General features: G+C 39.1%; 2 protein-coding genes across 2 annotated transcripts; both read right to left on the bottom strand.

Moving 5' to 3' along the window:
• Nucleotides 1-4,275: 4,275 nt before the first annotated feature.
• LOC145111071 (uncharacterized) lies at nt 4,276-5,160 on the bottom strand. Its single transcript, XM_079047374.1, has one exon. It carries the CDS (start codon nt 5,158-5,160, stop codon nt 4,276-4,278), a length of 885 nt encoding a protein of 294 aa, XP_078903500.1.
• A 2,234-nt stretch (nt 5,161-7,394) lies between these two features.
• LOC145111070 (uncharacterized) lies at nt 7,395-7,802 on the bottom strand. Its single transcript, XM_079047372.1, has one exon. It carries the CDS (start codon nt 7,800-7,802, stop codon nt 7,395-7,397), a length of 408 nt encoding a protein of 135 aa, XP_078903498.1.
• Between the last annotated feature and the right edge of the window lie 3,721 nt (nt 7,803-11,523).

Raw genomic sequence — 11,523 nt, 5'->3', positions numbered from 1 at the left:
CCTACACATCTTCAAAAATTTCCTTGCTTTAGATCCATAAACCACATTCTCGAACCACTTGAAGGGCGAATAGATCACGTTTGAATGTAGTCGCGGTGTGCAAGACAAAGGAAATAGAGGATGCGCGTAGTGGGGGCACTTTAAATCACCAATGCAGACCATAATGCATGAAGGAAAGACCCCTCTTCACACACGATGATTCCTACATTTGTCAGGCTAAAGTGTATAGTAACGAAATAGGGTTTGCAGCACGGCCTTCGGGAAAACATCTAACTTCAAGGGCTTCTCCCTTGTACTGTCCTTTACAGTATACCGTCTCATCTTCATTACCTTTACTCACCAAAATAAAAAATAAAATAAAAATAATGAAAAATCTACTTAACCTAAATCTAAACCTAACAACTTAAATCTTCAATCTTGAACTTCTGTTATTTGGTCTTCGGTCTCCTTGCTGCTCGATCTTCTGTCTTCTCATTTCTCTCCTTTTTTTCTTTTTCTTTTTTCTTTTTTTTCTTCTTTTTTTTTCTTCTTTTTTTTCTTCTTTTTTCTTCTTTTTTTTCTTCATTTTGCTTCTTTCTTTTTGTTGATTTTCTTGAATCTTCTTTTATCGTTTCTTTTTGTCTTCGCTTTTCCAATTTCTTCATTTTTTGTGTTTTCTTCTTGTCTTTCTTCTTGGAAGGTCTAAGGAATTTCACCATATAACATAGGACTCCAATAGTGAAAATGCAGTAATAGATAGAGGCTAACATGAACACCTAATGATCATTGACAATGTGTCAAGATCTACTAAAAAGGGTGGGAAATGACTCAAAAATGGGTGTTATAGAAAAAACTTGGTCCAAAAAATGTGAATTGGGGGACCCGCCTCAAAGTTCATCAAGCACCTCAATGCAAGGTGTGATAAAAAAATCTTTCTAACTATCTACTCTAGACCCCTATAAAAATGATGACCTATCTTAAAAAGGTGGTTAGAATCTAACTAAGTAAGGCTCGGACGAGACTCAGGAGTACTAATGGGTATTCCCCCCCAAAACCAAGATGCGAGTCTTCAATGTCTTCAAAATACCTTACCGGACTAATTTTTTCTCGCACACATCGACTTGACCAACCACATCCCTCCACACGTAGACCTAATCAAGCTACATGCATCTGACCCCCACACAAATGGTCTCAAAGTGGTTTGTGAGGCTCAAAGCGTGTCCTATTTATCCAATACAAGCAATTCCACATCAAGACTTAGGACCAATCTATGATTCAATACTTATGACTCGGCGCTATGGTACCTATAGGGATGAGAATACAAGAGAGAACAAAAATGCATGAACTTAAACTAGAATGCATCTAAAAAGTATGAAAATTAGAAAAGAAAGAAACAAAATATGCAACATTTTTAAATTTTTTAGGCAATTTTTATGAATGACCTAAATGACTTACTCTAAATGCAACTATATACAACCTAAATTCAATCAAAAATAAAATATAAGAATACCTTACCCCAAGCTTAAAATTAAGCATTGTCCTCAATGCTTAGCATGAGAGTAAGGAAGGATCGTACCAGGATCAAGGTGGAGGAAGCCTGCGAGGACGGTAAACGCCTTCAGGCCGAAAATGATGCCAAAGATCCTCCATGTAGCTGTTGGCGCGAGCTTGATGCTCCTCGATGCACTGAATGGCTGCTTCATTCCGGTTGCCCTGACAACGCAAGGCAGCAAGCTGACTCTATATATCAAGAGGAAACTCGGGTCCCGGCTCGTTGTGTTGTTGATAGGACTGGTACTCATATTGTGGCTTGAAGTGTGCTCCCAAAGGCTGATCATGAAAGGGCGATGGCAGTTCTTGGATTGGGAGGTCATAATGGTCTTCGGCCTCAAATGGGCTATCAACATTGGCAGTGTTGACCTGTACGTCATCATCATCACCTGCTTCATCATCAATACATCACTCTTCAGGTAAGAACCAAGTTTCGGTGTCCTTGTTGGTAAAGGCTGAAATTCTGGAGAGAGGTAAGATGTAGACAGATTCCTTGGCATGATTGAGCAAAGAGTAATGGAAATTGCTGGTAGGTAGCAACAATTCCATCCGAGGGAGAGCTACGCAGTCAAGGAGGTAGATAGGCGGGTCATCCACTAGCACATACTCAGACTCGGGAAATTGAAGGCCCACACCCAAACCATTTGTCCCGGCTCGTGACAACCAAAGATGGTAGTTGAAAGAATCCGGTGGGCGATTCTCCAACAAGGATGGATGATGTAAGGGTCTTTTTGTCGACTTAAATTGAAGTTTGGAAGACTGGTGATTTGAGTCCAAAACTTTACTTTGTTCAAGCTCTTGAATTGAGTCCATTGATAACTATAGATGTCGGTGTTTTGGTTGTCGTATGTGCCCATGATAGTGTTGAGGGTGTCGTAGGTGAGTCGGTGCTGCCAACCCTGAAGTCTAAATGTGAGAACCTCTGTCGTGTCATCCCGTGAATAAGTGGAAAGGAACTCGAGTGTGGGTTTCTTGTATGTGCACGCGGAAAGAGCTAGGTAATCACGCTAACCCATGTTGAGGAACAACTGTTACAAGCAATCGTCAAGGCCAAGGTTGATCATAGATTCCCGGTGGTAAAATTTAGTGTCTCAGATTGCAAGTTTTTAGGGGTTTGACTTGAATTGCTTGATTTGTGCACTATTGAGTACCGAGTTACCATCACGATCGCCATGCTCAGTTGAGACTTTTTTGGATGATCTCGACGATTGAGCTTTGCGGGAAGAACCATGAGATGTGTGAATGGTTTTGTTCTTTCCCATTGAACCTGTTAATAGAACCTAGCAAAGACAAAAACTTGACCAAGATTATCCCTCACACTCGCCTCACACCAATCCAATCAATCCAAATAAAAATATAAATATAAATATAAATCGGGCAAACACTACAAACTTGCAATTTGGCACAATTCAAGGTAATATAATCCAATGAATTCAAAGCAAGTCAATTCTAAGCACCCTAATGCATGACATAAGTCTTTCAAAATTAGAAATTGAATGCAAGAAAATTAAAAGTAATATACCAAATTCGAGTGTCGAAACCCAAAAGGAAAAATGCTAAAACCGCACCCCAAGCTTGAATTTGAACCGCAAGGTTGAGTCTTTTGAATCTTCGGTGAGAAAAAAAATTGAAAACTTTCGTCAAAATGAGGTGCGGCGGCCGGCGGCGGCGGCAGACGGTGGCCGGTGGCAGAGATAGCTTTTCCTGCGAGCAAATTTGGCGAAATGGACTGTAGATCGGTGTGCACGGAAGTGTTTGAAGAACAATGCCCAAAGAAATATCGAATTTGGTGAAGAATTGCTGGAGATACGGTGGTTTTACTTTTTTCCAGTGAGGGGTAGGAAAATGGTGGAGGCGGCGATTAAAGGTTGTGGTGGCACTGGTCGTTGTCAACGCTTGGTGGCGTACACAAGGTGGTGGTTTGCGTCGGTGGTAGCAGCAAGGAGGACGGCGGTGGTGGTGCGTTTAGAGGCTCCCGTGACGAAGGGAGGAGGATGGGGAAACATTGATATGCCGGTGAAGGGGAAGGGACTATCGGCTGTTGTAGACTGGCAGAGGAAGTGGTCTTCTGTAGCGGCTGGTGGCACATCAGGTTGCGACGGTAGCGGCAGAGGCAGAGGGTCTTCTTCGGCGGCAACAGAAGATGGGAGAGCGACGGTTGTTGTGTTCGCTATGGATGGGAGTCACAAGGGGGAAGGGTTTAGGGGGGGTCCGATGGGTGAAGGGGTTATAAGGTTGGGTCGGAAATGGGCCTGGCAATCGGGTTTGGCACGGGTCGGGGGCGGTATAGGGCTGGTGTGTAGGTCGCGCAAAGGGATGGCTGTTGATCTTGGCCACGCAATAGTCTGCGAGGGTGGGAGGCAGGCCGTGCAAGACGTTGCGAGGGTGGGAGTCAGGCTGCGCAAAACCTACGCGAGTGGTGGAGCAGTCGCGCACGCACCTCATAATACATCTCGTGTTGGAGTAATTTTGAGCTCATATTTGTTTGATTAGGCTGGGTCGCGCAACGTGTGCGCGGGGAAGCAGTCAAGCCGCGCAAATTGGATATTTGACACTATTTTTTTTTTGTAATTTTACTCTCCACAAGCTCCGATTTTCTTCCATACGTTACCAAGATCATTGCTAAACCTCAAGATGCTTATTTTTTACCAACTTTAAGCCTAGAAACATCGAAACTTCAAGCGGGGATTATTTATTCACAATGCATTTATTTAACGTCTTTGCCAAGACATAGCCCCGCTTTCGTCACCCTTCATAAATCGGAGTTTCCATTGTTATGTTGTTGAATTCTCCCATGTCAAAGCCTTCATAAAATGGTTTCAAACGGTGCCCATGCACTTTGAATATTTGATTCCTTTCCAAACTCCTAATTTCAACCGCACCATGATCAAACACTTTTATAACAATAAAAGGTATGTGCCATCGAGATCGAAATTTTCCCGGGAATAGCTTTAACCACGAAGGATAAAGAAGAAATTTTTGTCTCGGAATAAAATTATTTCGAGTGATGTGCTTGTCATGAAACGCTTTTGTCTTATCTTTGTAGATGCTAGCATTTTCATAAGACTCGTTCCTCAACTCTTTGATTTTTTGAAGTTGCATCTTTCGGTGCTTCCCGGTTTCTTCAATATTGAAATTACACTTTTTACTCGCCCAATATGCGTTGTGTTCCAATTCCACCGGTAAATGACAAAACTTTCCATATACGATTCGAAATGGAGACATGCCAATTGGAGTTTTGTAGGTGGTCCGATACACCCACAATGCATCATCTAACTTCAAGCTCCAATCTTTTTGTGTGGTGTTGACCATTTTTTCAAGAATTTGATTGACTTCTCTATTTGACACTTCGGCTTGGCCATTTGTTTTTGGATGGTAGGCGGTTGATATCCGGTGTATGACACCATATCTCTTCATCATGGCTTCCATCATTATGTTGCAAAAATGAGTGCCCCTACCACTCACCAAGGCTCTTGGTACACCATATCTTGAAAAAATATTTGACTTCAAGAAGTCAATTACAGTTTTAGAATCATCATGCCTTGTAGCCTTTGCTTCAACCCACTTTGAGACGTAATCAACCGCCAAGAGTATATAAGTATAACCGAAAGAGACGGGGAATGGGACCATGAAATCGATCCGCATACATCAAAGATCTCACAAATGAGGATAGGTTTTTGAATCATTTCGTGCTTCATGGATACGGTTCCCATTCTTTGACATCTATCACAACTCTTGAAAAATAGATAGGTATCGCTTGACATTGTTTGCCAATAGAGTCCACATTCTAACACCTTCCGCATGGTTTTGTTTTGACCAAAATGGCCTCTGCATGCATACTCATGACAAAACTTCAAGATTGATTCGACCTCATTTTGGTGAACACACCTCCGTATTAGTTGATGTGGAGAATGTTTCCAAATATAAGGGTCATCCCACACGTAGTATTAGGATTCACTCTTTAACTTGGACTTTTGGTACTTGGTAAATGTGTGGGGAATTTCTTTAGTAACCAAGTAATTGACGATATCCGCATACCAAGGAATTGTGTTTGAAAGATAGAAGAGGTGTTCATCGGGAAATTCATCAAGGATGGAAGAAGAGGAGCCATCAATATTTAAACGACTTAAGTGATCCGCAACTAGGTTTTCGGCACCACTTTTGTCCTTTATCTCAAGATTGAACTCCTGTAAAAGAAGAATCCACCGAATTAACTGTGGCTTGTCATATTTCTTGGTCATTAGATACTTCAAGGTCGTATGGTCAGATGATACAATCATTTATGTCCCGAGAAGGTATTGTCAAATTTCTCAAATGAGAAGACAATGGCTAGAAGTTCATTCTCGATGGTAGAATAATTGGCTTGATCATTATCCAAGGTTTTGGAGGTATAGTAGATAACTTGTGATGCTTTGCCCTCCTTTTGACCTAAAACCGCACCAATGGCAAAATTGCTTGCATCGCACATGATTTCTAAAGGAAGCTCCCAATTTGGAGGTTGCATAATGGGAGCGGATGTGAGTAGGTCTTTAAGTTTGTCAAAGGCTTCATGACATGCTACATTGCAGTCAAAGTCAACATCTTTTTGGAGAAGGAGGCACATCGGTCTTGTGATCTTCGAGAAATCTTTGATAAATCTCCTGTAGAATCCCGCATGGCCCAAGAAAGATCTCACTTCTCTAACATATGATGGGTAAGGAAGGGTTTGTATGACATCAATTTTGGCTTTATCAACTTCAATTCCCTTTTTGGAGACGACGTGTTCCAAGATGATGCCTTGATTGACCATGAAGTGACACTTCTCAAAGTTTAATACCAACTTCTTCTCAATGCATCTTTTCAAAATCTTCTTAAGGTTATCCAAGCATTCATCAAACAAATTTCCATATACGGTGAAGTCATCCACGAACACTTCAATTATATTCTCAACATACTCGGAGAAGATGCTCACCATGCATTGTTGGAATGTGGCGGGGGCATTGCATAATCCAAATGGCATCCGCTTGTAGGAAAATGTGCCAACAAGGCATGTAAAAGTCGTCTTGTCTTGATCTTCGGGGGCAACGGGTATTTGATGAAAACCCGAGTATCCATCAAGCCAAATATAATGCGATTTTCCCGCTAATCTCTCGAGCATTTGGTCAATGAAAGGAAGGGGAAATGATCTTTTTGTGTGCTTGAATTCAGCTTTCTATAACCGATACACACCCTCCATCCATTTTGAACTCGAGTGGGTACCATTACTCGCTTGTTATTTTCAATAACCATGATTCCCGTTTTCTTGGGAACCACTTGAACCGGACTAACCCATTTGGAGTCGGAAATGGAGTAAATCATGTACGCGTCAAGGAGCTTGATTATCTCTTTCTTGACAACTTCCATCATTGGAGGATTTAATCTTCTTTGAGCTTCCCTCTTGGGCTTACAATCATCTTCCATGAGGATCTTGTGAGTGCATACATTAGGACTAATCCCCTTTATATCCGCTATTGTCCACCCCATGGCCTCTTTGTGATCTTTCAAAACTTCAACCAATTGGTTTTCTTCAAAGTCCTTCAATTGAGAGAAGATAATCATCAGGAGAGTTTCGTCTTTACCTAGTTAAGCATACTTCAAGTGGCTAGGTAAGACTTTTAATTCAAGTGTGGGTGGTTGGATTATGGAAGTGGGCATTTTATTTGTAGAATGAAATAAGGCAAATTGAAGGACATCTTTCCTTGTTGACTTGTTAACTTCTAAAGTCTTCACAATATCTTTAATTTCGGAGTCCAGTGTATACATTTCCAATGTTTCTTCAAACTTTCACAATCAAGACTCATATTGAGTACCATATTCAAAATATCCCCATGTGATAACTCAAATAGTTATTGGGTGATTGGCTCAATCACTTCAACCCGATACAATGGAGAAATGTTGCTAGGGTACCTCATTGCTTCAAAGATGTTGAAGTGAATGGTTTCTCCATCAAACTCCATGGTGATCTTCCCATTATGGACATAAATAATCATATGAGTGGTATTCATGAAGGTTCTTCCAAGAAGGATCATAGATGACTTTGAAGGATTCTTCTCTTCAAGGTCGATGACATAGAAGTCCCTGGGAAATACTAGTTGATTAACTTGCACTAGTACATCCTCCAACATGCCTCTTGGAAATACACTTGACTTGCCTGCTAATTGAATGATTACTCCAGTTTCTTCCAAAGGTCCAATATTGAGAGATTGAAAAACCAAGTATGGAATGACATTGGTTGAGACTCCAAGATCGAGCATGGCACTTTCTGTTGGGTTTTGAGCATTCTAACACTCCTATGGTGTACATGCAACCCTATAAACCTTGGATCTATGTTTTCTCTAAAATACATGCAAATAAGAATTTCCAAGGTTTACATCCTAACTAGCATGGCATGGGGAACTTGAATCATAAAATTACTAGTAGAATGACATACCTTTTTTGTGGTGGTTGATTGTTTGGAGTTTGAGAGCCTAGCACCAATAGTGTGGATGCCTCAAATGGAAATCACAAATCACCACAAACTTGGAAAACTATTGAGAGAATAATGCACAATCTTGAAATTTGGCCACCACTCTTGTTCAGACACAACTAGTGCCAAATCAAGTGCCAAAGACTCCTTTATATAGTGTGGAGGATTAGGGTTACATCCATGTAAACCTTAATACCCTGTTGGATTAATGTCTAAGTCTATAACAATAATTGGTAAGACTTGACCCGACCCATCATGGTCCATTTGGGTTGCATGGCATCATGCATTTGGATAGACTATAATGAGAGAAATAACACTTAAGGTTTGGTTAATATATTATAAGTTCTAATATATTAATAAGATTATTTAATTAGTATTGATCAAGAATTAATTTGGAATTAATTAAGTGATCAAAAGGAGACTAATTAAATATATGGGTTGATTGTGTAAATCATTCATTCTTATATATGTGGGCTTGTGATCCAAGATTCCTTATGTTGGACTAAGTCCATGGGGTGACCCATGGATACTCCATGGAGGTGAAAATCCATGGAGCATAAGGAATGGGTAAAGTTATGAGTTACATGGTGTAACCCTAATAGCCACCATATAAAAGAATGCCATGGCTCAAGAAATCGTGGACTAATGGGTGAGTGTGAGGGCTAGACGATTTTAAGGAGTGTTCAAGTTTCTCTCAAGTTATTCCAAGTGTATTTGGTGTTGTGTGAACCATTTGAGGGGTCACACTTGGGGCACTAGGCACTCAAGCTTCATGAAGACATTCTACATCAAAGAGGTATGTATTCTATCTTGTTATATTTATTATTTTGTATGCTAGATTAGGATAATACCTTGGATGTTCATAATTGTATGTATAATAGAGAAAACATAGATCCAAGGTAATTAGGGTTGCATGTACACTTAGGAGTGTTAGAATGCTCATAACCCAACAGTGGTATTAGAGACTGGTTTTTTTTTTTGTTATACTTGTAAAAGTAGCTGAAAAATCGAGTTGGATGCATATATTCGATTGTTTTGGCTGGAATTGGACTAGGAACATTACCCTAAGATGTTTTTGGACTTATAAACTTGTTTTTGATGTGGTAATGTTCATGCTAATCCAATTTCTAAGATAATTGTCATAATTTCAAGATTTGTATTAGTTTGTATATTCATGCTAATTTCTTGAAGATTGATGATTTGAATTATCTTGTTCTTATGAGGTTCTTAGATTAATAGAAAAGTTGTGTGAAATAGTTGTTTTCAATCCATTTTAATCTAAGAGTTGATTCCAAAGTGTGTTTTTGTAACTTGTCCTCAAGTTATATGAAAAGTCACATTTAAGAATCATAAAACTCATAAAAGTTGGCAAAGGTTACAAAATGAAGAGTCTAGTTCTAATTAAATGGTTTTATGACTCCATAACTTGTCCTCAAGTTATGGAGGTTCAAGAGTCTCTTCATTAAATTAAAAAAAAAGTGTAAGCTTAATTATTTCCATAAGTTACAATAAAAAAAAAGTTATTTTTTTTTATTAATTAGTTTAAAGTCTTCCATAACTTGTCCTCAAGATATGGAACTTGAAGAGTTTTTTTTTTTAGTTAAAACTACTTTAAACTCATAAGTTATGGAATTAACTAGTTTTGAATAGTTTCAAAACTTGCCCTCAAGTTTTGGAATTTGAAAAGTTTTCACTTATGAATACTTTAATTCCAAGTTAGCCCTTAGAATTTTAAAAGTTAAAATTCAACCCTTATACTTTATAATATTATAAGTTAATAATATTTATATATATGTATAAGAGTAAAGTCAGTCTTACCGTTAGTAGGCCTCATTCACGAAGCCGGTCTATAAGGGGGGTATAAGGTTACTGCCTATAAAATGGCAGTTTAATGGATGTCCACTCTCACCAACCGCTTCCTTGACTGGTGGAGGGTCGTTAGCCGAACGGGTAGGACAAGGACTATAATTCTCCTTTCATTAAAAGTATTAATGATAAATACTAAGTAACTAAACTCTTATTAATACCCAATCTTAGTTACTTAGGAAAATGTGAATTTGATGCTAACCCATGAAATTACACTTTGCACTTTGCTTAAGTCGTTAGTGGAGCGTGTGTGGTTAACCGGCACACTAACCTGGACTTAACAAGGTAGGCAAAGGGTAACTTAATATTTATCATAGTATCGGTGGAGCGTGTGTGGTTAACCAACACACTGATTAAGGGGTAAATATTAAGGGTACCAAGTATATTTGCATGGTTATTCACACCTTGTTTTGTGATCCTCGGCATCCCAGTCACAAAACCTGAAGGGCGCACTCGAGATTGAAACATGCCTTTGAACAGTTCAATGAATCTCAAAGATCTAGGACTTTCAAATCCAATTAAAACCTAATAAATTATTTCGTTTTTCATGGTGGAAATTGGTAAATCGTCATTCACCTACCCTCAAATATTTTATAGCTTGGATTACGGCATCCCTCTTCTAAGTTATAAAATAGTTTGTTGGGTCCTAGCCTTAATATTTCATAGTGGGTGTCATATTAAGGACTTTAAATCAACTATCTTGAATATCTCCTAAAAAGATGTCTGGTCTAGACATTTATGATCTTCCCAAATCTCTTGAAACAAGCTTTCCTAAATGAAGATGATGTCCCATGGATATCATACTTCTTTCACCTCCTCCAATTATTCTCCCTAACCCACAAGTTCCTAAAAAGTTTAAGGTCACTCAAGCCCTATTGGCAAGGCAAGGTCTAGGTGTGATCACATCTTGGAGATGTAGTCACATATTGACAAGCCGGGAGAGTTGGGTGTCAAAGTCTTGAGAAAGTTGGTGACTCAACTACTTTCTAAGTCACATAGTGAGTTATTTTGGGAATCCTATGAAACAGACTAAGACAAGACCCTTAATGATCTTATCTATTTGCTAAGATCAACTTCCTAAAACGCTATGGACATTGACAATGATGACATTGGATATCCAGTAAAGCTCTCTCTTCCCAATGGAAAGGGATCGGCCATAGTCAACTCGGTTGACCTAATGGTAAAGAGAGAGGCGAAGTCTGAGATAGTCCCATTATCAAGGGTCCATAGGTAACTATTGCCAAAGGAAGGGGCAGTGGTTACGAAGCTGCCAAATTTACCTAAGGATGTTAAAGTCAATAAGTTTGGCTCTACTTCAGGTAAAGTCCATTGTCTAACTCTATTAAGTACATGCTGATTCTGATCGCGAAGATGGATTTCAATCGCATGGTTCGGTGATCAGAATTTTGGGCTATTACTTAAGAGTTATGATATTTATATTGCTTAGGAATAGATAACAACAAGGTTTTCATATGGATTGTAAGGATAAGTTTTTCCATAAAGTTTTAAAATAAAAGAAAAAGGTTTTGATTTTATTTATTTTTAGTATCCTTACAATGGCATTTGTGAAAAGTTGTTGCTTATAAGATTCCATTGATAGCAATATTGGAAAAATGGATTTGATTCTTTCGGTTGTGGTAGTG

Source organism: Lactuca virosa, chromosome 5, assembly GCF_052849685.1.
Source record: "Lactuca virosa cultivar CGN04683 chromosome 5, Lactuca_virosa_CGN04683_v6, whole genome shotgun sequence".
NCBI lineage: Eukaryota > Viridiplantae > Streptophyta > Magnoliopsida > Asterales > Asteraceae > Lactuca > Lactuca virosa.
The sequence above is the reverse complement of the archived record's forward strand: the minus strand, read 5'-3'. Positions and strand labels throughout refer to the sequence as shown.

Coding starts and splice junctions, on each gene's coding strand:
- LOC145111071 (XM_079047374.1), bottom strand. CDS start 5,160: ATGGTCCCATTCCCCGTCTCTTTCGGTTATACTTATATACTCTTGGCG.
- LOC145111070 (XM_079047372.1), bottom strand. CDS start 7,802: ATGCTCGATCTTGGAGTCTCAACCAATGTCATTCCATACTTGGTTTTT.